The 16,804-nt window shown below is 57.4% G+C and overlaps 1 protein-coding gene across 3 annotated transcripts in view; it reads right to left on the reverse strand.

The window, feature by feature from the left end:
- Positions 1 to 16,804, reverse strand: part of PPL (periplakin) — a 47,900-nt gene that overhangs the window by 4,216 nt on the left and 26,880 nt on the right. For all 3 annotated transcript variants that reach the window (XM_069570670.1, XM_069570669.1, XM_069570668.1), the window contains exons 3-21: positions 15,129 to 15,283; positions 14,356 to 14,476; positions 13,669 to 13,782; positions 13,531 to 13,572; positions 12,141 to 12,302; positions 11,936 to 12,043; positions 10,121 to 10,216; positions 8,738 to 8,860; positions 8,494 to 8,640; positions 7,733 to 7,884; positions 6,675 to 6,772; positions 6,352 to 6,509; positions 5,107 to 5,285; positions 4,875 to 5,013; positions 3,956 to 4,149; positions 2,504 to 2,654; positions 1,691 to 1,774; positions 869 to 985; positions 293 to 385 (exon numbers count right to left, since the gene is read on the reverse strand). In XM_069570670.1, coding sequence (XP_069426771.1) covers positions 293 to 385; positions 869 to 985; positions 1,691 to 1,774; positions 2,504 to 2,654; positions 3,956 to 4,149; positions 4,875 to 5,013; positions 5,107 to 5,285; positions 6,352 to 6,509; positions 6,675 to 6,772; positions 7,733 to 7,884; positions 8,494 to 8,640; positions 8,738 to 8,860; positions 10,121 to 10,216; positions 11,936 to 12,043; positions 12,141 to 12,302; positions 13,531 to 13,572; positions 13,669 to 13,782; positions 14,356 to 14,476; positions 15,129 to 15,283 — 2,433 coding nt within the window. The remainder of the gene's footprint in view (positions 1 to 292; positions 386 to 868; positions 986 to 1,690; positions 1,775 to 2,503; positions 2,655 to 3,955; positions 4,150 to 4,874; positions 5,014 to 5,106; positions 5,286 to 6,351; positions 6,510 to 6,674; positions 6,773 to 7,732; positions 7,885 to 8,493; positions 8,641 to 8,737; positions 8,861 to 10,120; positions 10,217 to 11,935; positions 12,044 to 12,140; positions 12,303 to 13,530; positions 13,573 to 13,668; positions 13,783 to 14,355; positions 14,477 to 15,128; positions 15,284 to 16,804) is intronic.

Raw genomic sequence — 16,804 nt, forward strand, 5'->3', positions numbered from 1 at the left:
ACTGCTGATGAACACTGAGTCGCTTCCAGGCTCTCACAATGTTGTTGTACACATTTTCGAGTTTTAGAAGTAAGTTACCTTTTACTGGGCACCCAGCAAATGATTGAGGGACAGGAGGCTTAGGTTGGATTCACACCCACCTGGACGTGGGGGGACATGGGGGTGGCACTGCCCTGGCCTCGCAGCGAGGGCACATGCCCGCCGGCCACCTCTGTTTCTCTGAGGCAGAGGGAGCCTAGTGTCTTAGCTGCTGGGGTAGTTTTCAATAGGATGCCTTCCTGAGACCCATCACCTGTCTCAGGAGGGTCAGTGCAAACTCCAGGTTCTGCAGCCTCTGTCTGTTGATGGCATTAACCTCCGTGAACTTGGCAGCAAGAGCCGCTTCCTACAGGAGAGCAGACAGACAGGAATCAAGCTGAGCGAGGTGTTTGAGAAAAACCTGGCATTGGGGGAGAGACACCAAAGAGAGTTGCCACTTCCTACCTGGAGTTCCACTAGTCTCAACTGTGAGAAAGAAAACTGGATTTAGAGTCAGAAGCCTGAACCCCCAGGGACCTTGAGCAGGTCTGTCTCTCAGCCTTAAGGCGCTCGTGTACAGAAGGAACAGGTTAACGTCAGCCCTCCGTGTGTGCGGACCCACTCGGCATGGAGCAAGGGGAACCGCCCCAGCCATGACTCCCAGCAGGCTGTCTTTCCAGGCGTGTCACTGTCGCCGGCCCAGAATAAGTTCATCGTCTTCTCCCACTGAGACTGTTGGCACCCAGGAGGGCCCCCAGCCCCGTATACCACTGCGCGTGCCCCTCTGAGGCCTGCGTGCCATGCTCCCTAGAGGAAGGGAGCCCCAGGAGGCCAGGCCCATGGAGCTCACCTCTTCCCTAACTTTGGCGGCAGGGGACTGGAGCCTGGCCCGCTTGCTCACGTGGCTGTTCCTTCCATTCTCCAAGTCAAGGAGGGATCTGAGCTTCTCTGCTTCCAACTCGTAGTCCTGGGTGAGAGACACGTGGCAAAGGGCAGACCAGGGCAGGTGAGACCAGAGTGTTCCCATGCCCCTTCCGGCTGACCGCGAAGGTCTTCCGCTCAGCCGCACCCTGCTCTGACTAGCAGGAGGTTTGGAGAACCGTTGCTCCATCAACGGCACACAACCACATCTCTGGACGACAAGCGGGACAGGAGAAAACGGGCCCGCAAACCCCTTCGTCCCCAAAGCGCACTCCCTCCCTCCAGGCTGCCCCTGGCCCAGAGAAGGTGGCTTCCTGCCGTCTTCATTTCACTCTATACCGCAAGCTTTTTTTCATGCCGCCCTGTCCGAGTCCTTCTGTGGGTCAGTTTGATGACTTGAACATCCATCAAGTAGCTGGATAATTTCCTAGCTGTTTCCTCTGCTAATACTGGACATTTAGGTTACTTCCAGTTTGTCTCTTTGGCTATTGGAAATAATTTTTTATTTTATACTGATTTTGTTAATCCCACATTATCATTTTTTCGCATCTTTTCCTTTTATGATAAATTCCCCCGAGTTACTGCTTTAAACAGTATAAAACCCTTCTGATTTTTGATGCCTGGTACCATCTTGTTTCCCAAAAGGTGGTGCCAGTTTGCACGGCCACCAGCTGTGCCTGAGGACACCCCCAGGGGGTGGGGGGTGGGGATGGTGGCGAAGAGGCCCTGCTGCCGGGGTGTCGCGTCTCACCTTGACAGCCTGCTGGTACTGCTGGGAGTGCGTGTGGACTTTCTGCACTTCCTCTTCCCTTCTTGCTATTTCATCTAGCAGGTTCTGTACAACAACAGAGACTTTAAAAATAAAAGCTTGAAAAAAAAAATCCTAAACCTAGACAGAGTAGCTGAATTCCTTAGAGTCTGGAATTCTGTAGCACAGAGTATAATGAGCAGCTTCCTTGTTTACGTTTGTTGGTTCCAAAAGGCAGTTCTAAGGGCCTCTGAAGAAGGGCCAAGAAGCTAACAAACCTTGCCAGATGGCAGTGTTTACTGAGTGCATGGAGGTGTCAGGCACGGTGCTAAGGCTAAGCATGTGTCTTTCTGAGATTATCTCCCTGACTCTCCCCACACACATCCTTTGAGGTGAGCACCATCCTCACTTCCAGTTTAGGAGGTCCAGCGGTGCAGTGCCTGGACTGCGGGTGCATGGCTCCGGGGGTGTTAGCAGGATCTGAGCCCAGGCTGTTGGCTTTTCCGTTCCTCATCCTTCACCCCAAGGCCCTGCTGTCTTCTGGGGAGCCAGGGCTCTGGGCTGTGGAGGGGGGTTTCCCCCAATGAGGGCTCCCCAGTGACCCTGCAGTGATCCGCTTATTTAGCAGACCTGTGCCGGGGGCGGGGGCAGGGGTCCGCTCCAGGCCAGGCCCCATGCAAGGGACCAGGGAGGGAGCGGTGAGGGGGGGCCTGTCCTCGAGCTCAGAGACGCAGGTGCTGGGAGCCTGCTAGGCTAGGACCACAACCAGGCGCCCGTCCACAAAGGGGTTTGCTGACTCCCACCCAGCCTGCTCACCTTCTGGTTGTTCAGCTTGGTCTCCACTTGGCCAAGGCCGTCCGTCTCCTGGGGCTCGTAGCTGGGGATGTGGGACAGGAACTGAAGCAGGCGGTCACGGCCGCTGCAGAAGGCGTCGTGTTCAGCCCGGGCGCTCTGCAGGCTCTGGGCCCTGCGGGGCAAAGCCAGCCAGGCCTTTGGGCGCTTGGGTCGCACCGAGAGCTGCCTGCTGTCCCTTTCTAGAGGTTACCAAAGGGAACTGAACTGGGAGCCAGCGCAACATTTACCAGGAAGAGGAGTAGTTAGATAAATTGTGGAGTATTGGGTGGGAATACTGCATGGCCTCCATTAAAGGCAGGCAGGCCTGAGGGTGCGGACCTGAGGTGATGCCCACTGTGAATCCCAGGACCTAAATCACTCCCAGATCCAAGGAGAAATCACAAGGGAGGTGTGGAAATCTTTTGAACTCACTGAAAATAAAAACATCACTTGTGGGACAAAGCGAAAGCAGTACTTAGCAAGATGTACTTAAATGCTTAGATTAGGGAGAAAAAAAAAGCAGGCTCTCAGATCAACAGTCTAAGCTTCTAATAAGGAAGAAAAAGAAAAGCCAACTGAACCAAATGTAAGTAGCTACAGTAGGAAATAATGATGAGCAGAATTCAGGGAATCAGGAAACAGGAAAACGGGAAGATCACTGCAGCCAAAGCTGTCTCATGAGACAGTCAGTGAAGTGATCAACCCCAGAGTCATCAGGGGGAGAAAACAGAAGAAACAAGTACGACAGAAGAAGACAGGATGTCAGGGAGGAAAGCAAGGACGTTCCCTTCAAGGAGAAGAGAATGTCATGGACCATCTCATGCCCAAAACTCAACAGCTTGACGAGGTGTCCAACGTGTCCTTGAAAGACACAAACTCGTGAAGCTGCTCAAGCATCAGATGACCCAGATTGTCCAATATCTAATAAAAGAGGTTGCATTTGTAGCTAAAAAACCTTCTTACAAAAAAAAAAAAAAATGCAGGCCCAGATGGCTTCCGGGGTGGATTCTACACACATTTAAGGAAGTAATACCCAGTCTTCACAGACCCTCTTTCAGAAAACAGAAGAGGAGGAGGGAGCACATCCTGACTGTTCAGGCAAGGAAAATACATGACGGGGAACTAGTAGGACACGCTGGGTGTTCCTACGTTTCCTACCAACCCTGGTTCGTACAGGGTGGCTTTGGAAGGACGCACAAGAAACTCATAGCAGGGCTGATCTTGGGGGAAACGGTTTGGTCATTACAACCCCTGTGGGTTTTTAAAATTTTGTATGTGTATTGCTTTTTCCAAAAAGCAGCAATTATTTGGAAAATAAATAGCCTTCAGCGCTGTCCGCAGAAATCCTACTTGGGTGCCTCAGGCAGACTAGCTAAGCCAAGGCCACCGAGACCACCCTCCCCAACCCCCCAGCCTCGCCCTGCGGCCCCTGACCTGAGCTCCGCCTGCTGGCAGAGGCCGTCGAAGCGCTGGCACAGCTTGTGCACCTCGGCTTCCTGGCGCTCCAGGTCCGGGCAGTGCTCCTGGAAGCGGCTGGCCAGTGACCCCGAGCACTGCTTGGCGGCCTGCAGGTTCCGCTGCACCTCGCTGAGCAGGGCCTTCCGGGCCTGCAGCTCGGAGGCCATGGCCTGCGGGGTGGAGAGGCAGGTGGCGGGCGCCGTGGCCAAGGGCTCCAGGGCCCAGAGTGCTTGGGGCCGCCTGCTTAGAGGGGGTGGTGGGCCTGGCCCGGTCAGGGACCAGGGCTTTGCCTCCGAGTGGTCCTCAAACCTGAGGTCACTTCTACAATTTCCATCTCGTGACAATGAACACCACCCGGGAAAAACAGCTTCTAAAACCCTGAGGCACACAGCGTGGGCCGGTGACACTGTGTGTGGACTGAAGGGCCCCCGGCGGAGGCTCTGCCCTCCGAGCCTACTTCCTGGATTCCCAGTGAGGCTGTCACCAAAGGCAAGGGGTCTGTGAGGTGGTCCATGAATGAGGGGCCTCCCACAGGCTCACAGACAGGCTTAGAACAGCCCAGTGGCACCGTGAAGACGGCAGGTGCTGGGCGAGGGGCAGAGCTGCCTCTGCTCGGCTGACCTGCCCGGCGGGCATCTGGGCACAGGAGGCCAGGTCTGCTCCTTCAGAGAAACGGAGAGGGGTGGCTACGCTGATACCTGATTTGCAGATACCAGCACCTGATTTCCGCAGGCCCCACAAACCCCTTGTGTGGCTGGGATTCCAAACCTGGAGAGACCTGCTGTCCTGGGCCTTGGGCCCCTTGACTGTCCAGAGGTGGAGGGCGAATGGGAGCCCTTAGAGCCCACTCGCAGCTCAGCGAGGGGATCCCGGGGCCTGGAGTCCCCACACTCACCGCCAGCTCCTGCCTCCTACTGTCTAGGGCCTGGCCACTCTCGGGCACTGTGTCCTCCTGGGCCAGCTGGTTCTCATACGTGGCCAGCATCTCCCGACCCTGCTGCAGGCTCTTCTCCAGGCGGTTGGCGATGTCAACTCTGAGGACATGAGTCAGGAGTTAGCTGCGGGGTGGAGGGTGGCCTGGCCCCTGACCACCCTGCCTGGCCTCACCGCTGCCCGCCTGCACCCACTTCTCCTGGGCGGCTTCCAGCAGCTGCACCAGGCGCTCGTATCTGTGCTGGGTGTCCTCCACCCGCGTCCTCAGCAGGGCGGTGCTGCTGCTGTCCGGGAGGGCCCGCACAAATGCCTCGCCCTCGGCCGTGCTGCGCGCCTTCTCGGGCTCGATCCGCAGCAGCTCGTTGGTGATGTTCTGTGGGGACCGGAGCCCTCATGTTGGCCACAGCCAGGGGCCCCTCTCCCCCAGGACACCCTCCCTGGGATGGGGGCTGCCTGGGGGTCTGGGGCACCGGCCTAGGAGTCGGGGTCTGTAATGAACATCCCCGGGGGTTCTGATGCAGTGGATGGGGACTCAGGACTGATGAAAACCAACAGGTAACACCAAGCACTTCAGGTTCCCACTACTCCACGGGGATGGTGCTACTCATCTTCGGAGGGAACCCTGACGAGATGGGTGCGACTCCATGCGGCTTAGGAGTTTGCAGCCACGCCCCCACCCCGTCCCAGGCCTTGGCTCAGCCCCTCCCGGCCCTGGCACGAGCCCCGTCAAGGGTCACAGCACCGCTGTGAGTCCCATGCCTCCTCTGTGGGCCCGGGAAGGTTGCACCCACGACAGAGGGGGCCGAGGACCCCAGAAACTGTGTGTGTGTGTGTAGGAGGGTGTGTGTGTGTGTAAGAGAGTGTGTGTGTGTGTGTGTGTAGGAGGGTGTGTGTGTGTGTAAGAGAGTGTGTGTGTGTGTGTAGGGGGTGTGTGTGTGTGTAGGGGGGGGTGTGTGTGTAGGAGGGGCATGTGTGTGTGTGTGTGTGTGTGTGTGTGTGTGTGTGAAGGAGGTGAGCTGTGGCCGGCGTTCCTGTGCTCCATCCTCCCGAGACCCCCTGCGCGGGCAGCCAGCCCATTTTACTAAAGAAACTGAGGTCTGCAACCAGGGCAAGGGGGCCAGCTCTGTCGGCCCAGAGCCCCTGGGCCGCCGGGCGCCCCGCCTCTCTCCCAGCTGGGTGCTGACCTGCTCAGGCTGCGGTCCTGCCGTCATCTGCTCTATCAAAAGCCCTTTCTCCTGGAGACATGTCTGGGGGACACCAGACCTCTGGCACCTCTTCAGTTCTCAGCCTAGAACAGCGCCTCTCCCTGCGACTCATGGCTTCCCATTACACGTGGCAAGCGGACCCCATGGAGCACCCAGAGCCCCCATGGACATGAGACTGTGGGCAGGGCCCGCGGCAAGCCCAGGGGGCCAGCCCGTGCCTCCAGCCCTGGGTACCTTGAGGTCCTTGGCCCGCTCGGCGCTGTCCTGCACAGCCCGGCCCTGCTCCAGTGGCGGCCGCAGGATGGCCGTGATGGCCTTCTCCTGCCGGTCCAGGTCACTGGCCACCTTGTCCAAGCCGGCCAGTAGCTGGCGGCCCTGCAGATCCGAGGCATCTGATGGAGGGAGGTCAGAGTCAGGGGGCCGTGGGGGCCCTAGGGGGTGTTTAGGGGTCAGCTCAGCGTGTCCCCCCACCCTGCTGTCCCATCTGCTACACAGACCCTGGATTTGGGCCCCCTCCCCATTCCCCCAGAGCCACAGGCAGTGGCCCTGGTACCCACCTCCAGAGCTCTCCGCCTTCAGCACCTCATGCCGCTGCTGGAGCGCCTTTCTGCTCCCGACTGCCTTCTGCCGCAGGCTCTGGTACTGGCTGCCCAGGCTGTGACAGCAAAAAATGGGCTGGGGACCCTGAGGTGGTCCATACCCCCACCACCCACAGAAGCGGGACCCTGGGTTCTGGCTCAACAGACAGCCCCGAGGAGTCAGGCAGCTCCTCACAATGCTTTGAAATGTCAACATAACACATGCACACAGAGGCTCTGCTGAAACACCGGTTTCTGTCTGCTCCTGGGTTCAGTGGGCCCCTTCAGCCTCTCCTTTCTTCCTCTGTCTCTTTTTCCTTCATAGCAAGTCTTACGACCTACAGTGGTCTTGTTTGCTCATAACTTTTCCCCGCCACGATGCTTCCTCCAAGGGAGCAGTACATAGCACATGCTCAACGCATATCTGCTGAACGAAGAAATGAAGGAGCTCCTGAATCACTCATTCAACACAGAGTTCTTTGGTGCCTGCTTTGCACCAGGTATGGAACAAGACCCTGAAAGTATACCAAATCTCAAGGAACCTCTGCCCAGTGGGATGGACACATAGACACAGAGCAGCCTCATGAGAGCAGCACACGAGGTGGGAGAAGGTGCTTGGGAGCCAAGAGGCGGCAGCCTTTTGTCCTGGAGCCAGAGTGGAAGATGAGGGGAGGGGGCAATCAGGGACGGCTTCACAGAAGAGGTGGCCCCCGGGCTGGGGTATTCAAGCCAAGAGGTCTGAGTCAACAGGGCGATGGGTTGGCGTGCAGGGAGAGGGAGTTACACGTGCCAAGGCCCTGGGGCACCTGCAGAGAGGCCCCTCTCTGCAACATACCCAGAGCCAGACGCTCACACACAAGTTGGCCAGGCCAACGGGATCTGCTGCTGTTCCACCTGAGCCTCCAAAGGGGGTGCACGTGTGGGACACAAGTGGCACCCTGTGGCTCAGCTGTGGTGCCCAGGGCTGTGAATGGGGCCTGGGAGCCCAGGGAGGTGCGGCCACATACCACACCAGCTCCTCCTCCTTTATCCCATACCTGTCAGCCAGAGCCAGGGCCTCGGGGTCGGTGGGAGGGATCATGAAGCAGACGGCCGGGGCAGTCAGCTCATTCCCCGCGCTGTCCGTGAGGTCCCAGCTCTCCCCGTTGTTCCTCTGCAGGGTGTAGCTGTAGCCCCGAGAGATCAGGCCCTGGTGGGGGACAGGCCAGTCAGGACACATGGAGAGACCTGTCACAGCTGGTGGCCGGGAGCCAGTCCCTGCCTAACTCTGGGACCTGGGGAGTCTTAGCCTGTCTCTCAGAAACTCCTCAAGAGGTTTCATCATGAAGATGAGAGGCTCTGCCAGCCTAAAACCCACCTGGACTTCCCTCTGGGGACCCCCACCCCATGCAGTCCCAGCCCAGGTAGTCTCCTCCCTTCATCCTCTGACTGCTCAGGGTGAACATGTGACTTAGGTCTGGCCAATGAGAGAATGGCACTCACAGCCACAGTGATTGGTTCAGGCTGAACACATGACTCAAGAGTGGGCCAATGAGAACCTTCCCTGAGACATCTGCTGGAATAACTGGTGCCTCTAAGCTGGTGGGACAGAAGGCCAGGTGGGACCATGTGGCAGGGGTGGGGGGTGGAGAGTGCTGGCAGAGAGTGACCCCAATGACGGAGATAAACACAGGCTCCTGAAAACGTCTGAGGTCCTGCCTCCAGCCCTGTCACCCCTTAGGCCTTTCAGTGACCTGAGAAGAGGCTGATCCGGGCCCAGTCTGCCTGGGGCACCTGGAACACCTGGGCAGGGGCTCACCTGGTCACCCTCAAAGTCACAGAGCGCCTCCACGGGGATGGGCTTGAGGGGCGTCTCCCGGCGGTACTTGAGGGGCACCACCTGCTGCCCTCGCTTCTGCAGCCCCCGCACCACATGCTCGTACTTGTCCAGAGCCTTCTCCTGGTCCTGGATGTGGAGGGGAGTGCCCGGGTGAGACCACGCAGCCCTCCCCAGGCAGCAGGCAGGGAGCCAGGGAAGGGCCTATTCAGTGGGCGTCACTCACGTCCAGCTCCCGCAGTAGCAGCTCAATCTGGTATCGGTCCTTGAAGTCGGGGCTGTATTTCTGGTTCAGGTCCGAGTCCACCTTGCGAAGCAGCTCTTGGGCATCCTTCATGTCTTTGTGGAACTAGAGGAGACCAGAGGGTCCCATCATGGACGGGAATCCACCAGGATGCCTGGGGCTCATCCTGGCTGTGACTTGAAGCCCACTCCCAGGTGGGGCTGGGCCTCCCACTTACCCTGAATCCACAGGCTTGGGGATGCCCCCAACCCTCCCCAGCCCACCTTCCTGGGGGGCTTCACAGGGAGAAACCGGGTCCCTTCTCACCAATCCATGCAACGCCACCTCTACGACACACTGTTTTCATGTCCATACACCAGTAACCTTAGGGTTCTCCTCTATTCCACTTCTGTCTTTGCTGGGAACACCCTGATTATTCTAAGTCTCAGTACATGGAAGACAAGCCTCCCTACTTGGTTCTGGGAAACTCTCGTGCCCGTTTTTCAGCCTATCAGCTCTGGAATCATTCACTGACAGCTGTCCCCTGGGCTGCAGCTGTGAACATGATTTTGGGATCCCTGGGAAGTCCACAGTTCGGCAGGACTGAGATACTATGACACCGAGTTAGTTATGTTAGCGTTGTCTGAGTTCAAATGTCCCCAAACTGCCTGCTCAGAAGAATCACGTGCAGCTGTCTTATTAAAAACACGTTCCAGTGGAAATACTGCAGTATCCATCAACACTGCGCATGGAGAACACACACGTGGTCTACGCATACAATGGGATCGATGGAATATTATTCAGTTGTGAAAAGGAATGAAGTTCCAGTTCATGATGAACCTTGAAAACATGTTCAGTGAAAGAGCCAAACACAAAAGGCCACAGATCATGTGAGTCCACGTCTATGCAATATCTAAAACAGGCAAATCCAAAGAGCCGGAAAGTAGAGGGGTGGGCATCAGGGGTTGGAATGGGGGAGGTGACTGTTTATTAGGTACAGAAGTTCCACTTGGGGTGGTGAACACGTTTTGGAAAGACAGTGGCAATGGCTGCACAACACTGTGAATATAATCACTGCACTGGGCTGCACACTTAAAAATGCCCAGACTGGCAAACTTCATATAATATATATACCAAATGAAAACCCCACACACCTATTCCTGCACCTGCGCTCTCTTAGTGAGTTAAGACTCCCCAGTCCCAGCCCCCTGGGAAGGCAGACAAGGGCCCCGCAATCTTAGGGCACATGCGTGTCCACCATGAGAACCACAGACACTGGGCGGCGTGGGAAGGCAGCTCTGAAAGGCTCCCGAGGAAGCGGTGCTGAGCCCACAAGGGAGCCAAGTGGGCGCTGGGTGGTCCCCATGGGGCCCGGGTGGCAGGCACCTGGTGGTAGTCCTCCATGTACTTCAGGTGGCTCTCCTCGCAGATGAGCAGGTTCAGGTATCCCTTCCAATCTGCGTGGACGGCCTCCATGTGAGCCTGCCAGGAGAAAGGGGGCACACTGCTGCTGGCCAGGCATCTGGGACAGGGCTTCCCAGGTGGTGCTGGCGATAGAGAACCTGCTTGCCATTGCAGCAGATGTGAGAGAGGCGGGTTCGATCCCTGGGTCGGGAAGATCCCCTTGAGGAGAACAAGGAAATCCATTCCAGTATTCTTGCCTGGAGAATCCCACGGACAGAGGAGCCTGGCAGGCTACAGTCCACAGGGCAGCAAACAGAAATGACTGTCGGACATGACCGAAGCGATTTAGCACATACACACGCAGGAATCTGGGACACCAGGGGAGGGATGGCAGGATTCCAGACCAGAAAAGGGTAGAGGAGAGGGGCATCTGGCTTCTGCATGGGTGTGACTCCCAGCCAGTTCCTGCCAGGAGTGGGAGGAGGAGAGAGGAGAATGTATTGAGGAGTCAAGCAGGGCTGCCATGTTTGGGCGCACAGGTTGTGCACTGCACAAGGGACAAGTAGGGGCTATGTCTGCCCAAAGTGGTGCTTTAAAAAAAAATCTTACAAGGTACTCCCCAGATTCATGTCCACCAGAACTCAAAATGTGGCTTTATTTGGAATAGGATTTTTGCGGATATAATCAGTTAAGAATATCAAGATGAAATCCTAGATTCAGGGTGTCCTTATAAGAAGAGGAGAGGACACACAGGTGAGAAGGCCATGTAAAGACACAGAGGTGGATATAGGAGGTGTCTGTCTAGTCAAGGCTATGGTTTTTCCAGTGGTCATGTATGGATGTGAGAGTTGGACTGTGAAGAAAGCTGAGACCCGAAGAATTGATGTTTTTGAACTGTGGTGTTGGAGAAGACTCTTGAGAGTCCCTTGGACTGCAAGGAGATCCAATCAGTCCATTCTAAAGGAGATCAGTCCTGGGATTTCTTTGGAAGGAATGATGCTGAAGCTGAAACTCCAGTACTTTGGCCACCTCATGCGAAGAGTGGACTCATTGGAAAAGACTCTGATGCTGGGAGGGATTGGGGGCAGGAGGAGAAGGGGACGACCGAGGATGAGATGGCTGGATGGTATCACCGACTTGATGGACCTGAGTTTGAGTGAACTCCAGGAGTTGGTGATGGACAGGGAGGCCTGGCGTGCTGCGATTCACGGGGTCGGACACGACTGAGTGACTGAACTGAACTGAATTGCAGGAAAGCCAAGAATTGCCAGCAGTCACCAGAGTCAAGGAAAGAGACAAGGAAGGATTCTCCCCTCGAGCCCTCAGGAAACAAGCCTGCCAACACCTTGATTCTGAATTTCTGGCCTCCAGAACTATGAGAGAATAACCTTCCATTGTTTAAAGCCTCCAAGTTGGTGGTCATTTGTTACAACAATAATAGGAAACTAATACAGGCACCACATGGGCTTCAGAAGTCTAGGGACCGAGGGCTAGGGCATCGAGAAGAGGAGGCAGGGCCAGACAGAGGAAAAGTGAAAGTGAAAGTGAAGTTGTTCAGTCGTGTCTGACTCTTTGTGACCCCATGGACTGTAGCCTACCAGGCTCCTCCATCCATGGAATTCTCCAGGCAAGAGTCCTGGAGTGGGTTGCCAGACAGAGGAAAGGGAGACGGCAAAGTGGAGAGACAGACAGACACTGGACATAGGACCCTGGGGCCTGCCTGAGTGCAGGGAGCCCAGACCAGAGGTCACCTGGAGGCCAGCCTGAAGCAAGTGTTCCTCCCTGGGGCTCACGCACCTCAATGGAGTTTCTCCCGGGGTGCTCGGCGGCGAGCAGCTGGTCACCCTCGCTGTGCAGCTTGTTAATTCTCTCCTCTTTGGCCTCCAGGTTCCGGTGGATGAAATTCTGCAGTGAGGGCAGTGGAGGGGCTCAGTGCCCAGGCGGGCAGCCCCAAGCTCGTTCCGGGGCCCCCCACCCCGCACCCCTGGAGCCCAGCACCCACCTCGTACTGGCGCCGGCGGCTGGGGTAGTTGAGGTTGCGGTCACTCCAGTCATACTGTATGCGACCCTGGGCCTGCTGGTCCAGCCAGTACAGCTCGTTGGTGCAGCGCTGCATATAGTCCTGCAGCGAGCTCAGGTGCCGCTGCCGCGCCTGCGACGCCGCCTGCAGGCAGGCAAGGACAGGGCTGCAGCCTCGCCGGCAAGGGACTCCCTCCACACCTCCTGCCCCGCTGGACTCCCTTGGATAAGTCATCTGATCCTCCCAAACTCCTTCAATCGTTCAGCAAACGTTTATTGTGCATCTACTAAGTGCTGGGCTAACGCAGGAGACAAGAGACTCGGGTTCCATCCCTGGGTTGGGAAGATCCCCTGGAGGAGGGCACGGCAACCCACTCCAGTGTTCTTGCCTGGAGAATCCCATGGACAGAGGAACCTGGAGGGCTACAGCCCACAGGGTCACAAAGAGTCAGACACGACTAAAGCAACTTGGCATGTATGCAAGTGCTGGGCATGGCTCCAGGCCCTGCGATATAGCAGTGAGCAAAACAGACAAAACCCTCACAGAACAGACATGCTTGTGGAGCCCCTCGGTTTACTCATCTGCAAAATGGGAATAACAGCACAGATCTCATAGGGCACCAAGCCTGGCATACAGTTGGTGCTCCATAAATGTCAGCAGCTATGCTTCTGCTTTTGTCTTTAACATGTCATGGTGCCAGCTACCACAGGGCAGTGGGGAGGGGGTGTCTGCATTCCACTCTACAAATGAGATCAGCAGTGAACACGTACGGGGGAGCCGACCATGTCCCATGACTGCGCAAAGGACTTCTCCAACATCAGCTCAGGCAACCCTGAAGGCTTCCTGTAAGCCAAGGAGTGGAAGTGACTCCATTTTACAGATGAGGAGACTGAGGTTCCCTGAGGCTCAGCAGCTCATGCTCGAGGTCTCCCCACCTAAAGGGGAGGCGGCCCAGCTCCAGAGCCTCCTGCCATGGGCTACCCTGTCCCCGTCCCTGCATTCTCATGTCTGAGGTGTCTGTAACATCCACAGCAAGAAAGCATTTAGGCATCATGCGCAGTTACAAAGAAGAAGGTTTTGAAAAGAGAAATAGAGAACTTTTGCTTTTAAGCACCTCGCACTGTGCTTGGCACACAGTGGGTGCTCAAGAAAGAATTAAGAAGCAAAGAGTAGGATAAACTGTATCCATAGGGTCTCTTGGGGTTTTCTGTGAGCAAAGGGCAATCAGGGGTGCCTCTCGGGCAGGGGCTCGGGATACTGCTTCTCCCCCCTTCATCCCCCTACATCCTGCTTGAAGTGTTAACCGCACACACTTCTTCGCCCACAGCCTGGCTTCCCGTCCCCTCCCATCCCGGTCCTGGGGGCGTCTCACCAGCAGTTTCTGGTACTTGGCCTGGAGTTCACCGTTCTGCTCCTGAGGATCAGGCCGAGGACACGGGTTAGGGTGGGGGGTGCAGGCAGGAGCCCCTCCTCCCCCGGGTCCCTTTTACCCCTCCCCCCAGGCACACACCTTGGCGAGGTGGGGCCCGATGGCCTTGACCTCATTGTGAAAGATGTTGTGTTGTTCCACTTGGTGGTCCACCAGCGGCAGTTCCGTCCCGAAGCTCTGGCTGCTCAGCTTGTCCTGGCCAGGGAGGCGGGGGCACGACACACACGGGCATGGGCCAGGGGGCCCCAGGACTCGCAGGCCACTCAGTACCCATGCCCGGGGAACCTTAGCTCTCCTCACAGCACCAGCTGAGGAGGCAGTTAAGTAGCCCCGGAGGGATGAGGGAAGAGGTTGTCACCCCTGATCTCATTTAACCTCGCTACAACCTCGGAGGCCCTTGCAGTTGCTGCTTCCATTTCACAGATGGGAAAACAGGCTCAGCTTGGGGAGTCACTTGCTCAAGATCACACCAGTGGCCGGGCTTCTCTGGGGTGGAGATGGGCTGGCGAGGGCACAGGAAGACCAGCGGCCAGCCAGAAATCTGGCTGCTGCCCCCAGTCGACCAGGACCCCAACGATCCTGGGAGGCTCCCAACCTCCACCACATCTGCTGACCCTGGGCTAGGCACTGCACCTCTCTGAGCCTTGAGCTCAGAGACTACACAGACATCAGGAAATAACTGGGAACAGCAGGGCTCCAGTGCCCATGCAGTGGAGGGGGGACTCCTGGCCTTACATGGCCCCACCCCAGCCGAAGCCCGGGCCGTACCAGCTTTTCCTCCACCAGCGCCTCCCAGTTGACCTGCGGGTCCACCTCTTTCGCCACCAGGCTGTAGATCTGCTTGTGTTTCCCGCGGAGGTTGGTCACACGCTCCTTCAGCTGACGGATGCTGAGTGGGGAGGGGAGAGACCGCCCTGGTTAGCGGGGCTGGGGGGCAGGCACAGTGCTTCTGCTGGGGGGCTTCTGCTCCCACCCCAGGCCCCAGTCTCAGCTTTCTGCTCAGTGGCCTGGAAGGTCAGGGTCACGGTGGCCTTGAGTCCACCCTGGCCTGCTCCTGCCCACTCTCTTTTATTCTGCCTTCCCCCACCAACGTTTCCCCAGGGCCCGCTATGCGCCTGGAACCATAGAGGTTTTTGGAACAAACAGGCCAGTCTGCTGCTCCTGGAGCCCACTGTCCACCCAGCAGGGCCCAGGGCTGGGCTGCGACAGAAACAGTGCTCTGTCCACGTCTGAGCTGAGGCAAGAGCCAGGAGCTCAGAAAGCCAGCTGGGCATCAGGCAGGGGACAGCGCACTCACAAGCCTGGAGGTCGGGGGCTGTGGTCACACTGTGACCAGGACAGGGGACCCGAGTACTCCAAGCCTCAATTTCCCTAGCTGCGAAATGGGTTGTTGGAAGGATCACATGGAGCGTTCAACTAGGGGTAGCCCCACCATCAGCCTTCCACAAACCCTGACTCGGGTCCCTGCACACTGAGCGGCTACAGCCCCCCTGCCCTGACCCCGAGCGGCTCCCTCAGGACCGGAAGCGGAGGGGACCTACTCCTCGGCGATCATGTCCCCCTGGGGGTGCTTCATGTGCTTAGCGATGGCTGCGTCCGCCTCCAGCATGTAGAGCAGCTTCTCCGAGTCTGACACCTTCTGCAGGGCCACATCCCGGTGCTCGGGCTGCCGGCCCTCCTGCAGCCGGGCCAGGTCCTGCGAGAGGCACGAGAAAGGGGTGGGGAAGACAGAGGGCAGGGACTCAGGGGGCACAGCCAGGATTGGGGGGCTCCCCTGGCCCTGCCCAGCCCCTGCTCTGAGGGAGCAGGCTCGGGACACGGCTGTGCACAGGGAGGCATGGCCCATCCAGCCCAGGAAGGAGGGCAGCGTGTGTGCGCGCTCAGTCGTGTCCGACTCTCTGCAGCCCCGTGGACTGCAGCCCGCCAGGCTCCTCTGTCCGTGAGATTTTCCAGGCCAGAACACTGGAGTGGGTTGCCACTTCCTCCTCCAGGGGATCTTCCCGACCCAGGCATAGAACCTGCAGCTCTTGCATCTCTTGCACTGGCAGGCGGATTCTTTACCACTGTGCCACCAAGGGAGGAGGGAGACCCCCGGAAAGGCCTGTCAACAAATAAACCTCAGGAACCCCCTAGCAGTCCAGTGGTTAGGACCCCACATTTCCACTGCAGGGGGAGATGGGTTCGCTCCCTGGTCGGGGAACAAAGATGACAAAGTTTGCACAGGTCGGCGTTTACCAAGGAAGCCCAGCAGGGGTGGAACGTGGGGCCCTGCTTGAGCTTGGGCTCTGGGATTCAAGGAGGCCCCTGAGGCAGTGACGCAGGCTAAGAATGAAGGAAGAGGGGGAAGAGAGCTGGAGGCAGAGGGAGTGGCCTGTGTGCAGGTCCTGTGGCAGGAAATGATGGCTGGAAGGACGGTCAGGGGAAGAAGCTGGGGGTGGGACAGGGCACGGTGCCACCCATCCTTAAAGGTGACTCCTCCAGGGGCTCCTCAGGGGAGAGGGTCCAAGCTAGGGGCACGGTCAGGTGTTATGACAAGGCCCAGGAGAGAGCTGAGGGTGGCCTGTACTGGGGTGTTGCCAGCGAAACGGCGAGAATAAGCAGAGTGGGTGGACGTCTGGAAGGTACAATTGCTCAGTCAATGATGAGTCCAGTTGTTGCTGTTCAGCCGCTAAGTCATGTCTGACTCTTTGCAATCCCATGGACTGCAGCATGCCAGGCTTCCCTGTCCTTGACTATCTTCTGGAGTCTGCTCGTGTCCATTGAGTCAGTGATGTTATCTAACCATCTCATCCTCAGCCACCCCCTTCTCCTTTTGCCCTCAATCTTTCCCAGCATCAGGGTCTTTTCCAAAGAGCTGGCTCTTTTCGTCAGATGGCCAAAGGATTAGAGCTTCAGCATCAACCCTTCCACGAATATTCAGGGTTGATGAGCCCAGGGTCTCTGATAATTTAGGGAAGAATGATGAACTGGCAGAGGTTAAACACAGCCTGTTAATCCACTTAGTAGACTTTCATGGAGCGAGATGGGCTCTGAGCCAGGCCTGTTGCGGTGGAGCGGAGGGGGTACGAGTCAGAGACTGGACTGAGCACAGGTGGGGCGGGGGGTCACATAAGGGACCTCGTAGGCCCGTTTGCTACCCCCAGCTGGGGGTCAGTGTCCCCATCTCTGCAATGGCAGTAAGAGAAACCCATGTTTCAGCAGAGGCAGCCAAGAGACC

Source organism: Ovis canadensis, chromosome 24 (genome assembly GCF_042477335.2).
Source record: "Ovis canadensis isolate MfBH-ARS-UI-01 breed Bighorn chromosome 24, ARS-UI_OviCan_v2, whole genome shotgun sequence".
In the NCBI taxonomy this organism is placed as follows: domain Eukaryota; kingdom Metazoa; phylum Chordata; class Mammalia; order Artiodactyla; family Bovidae; genus Ovis; species Ovis canadensis.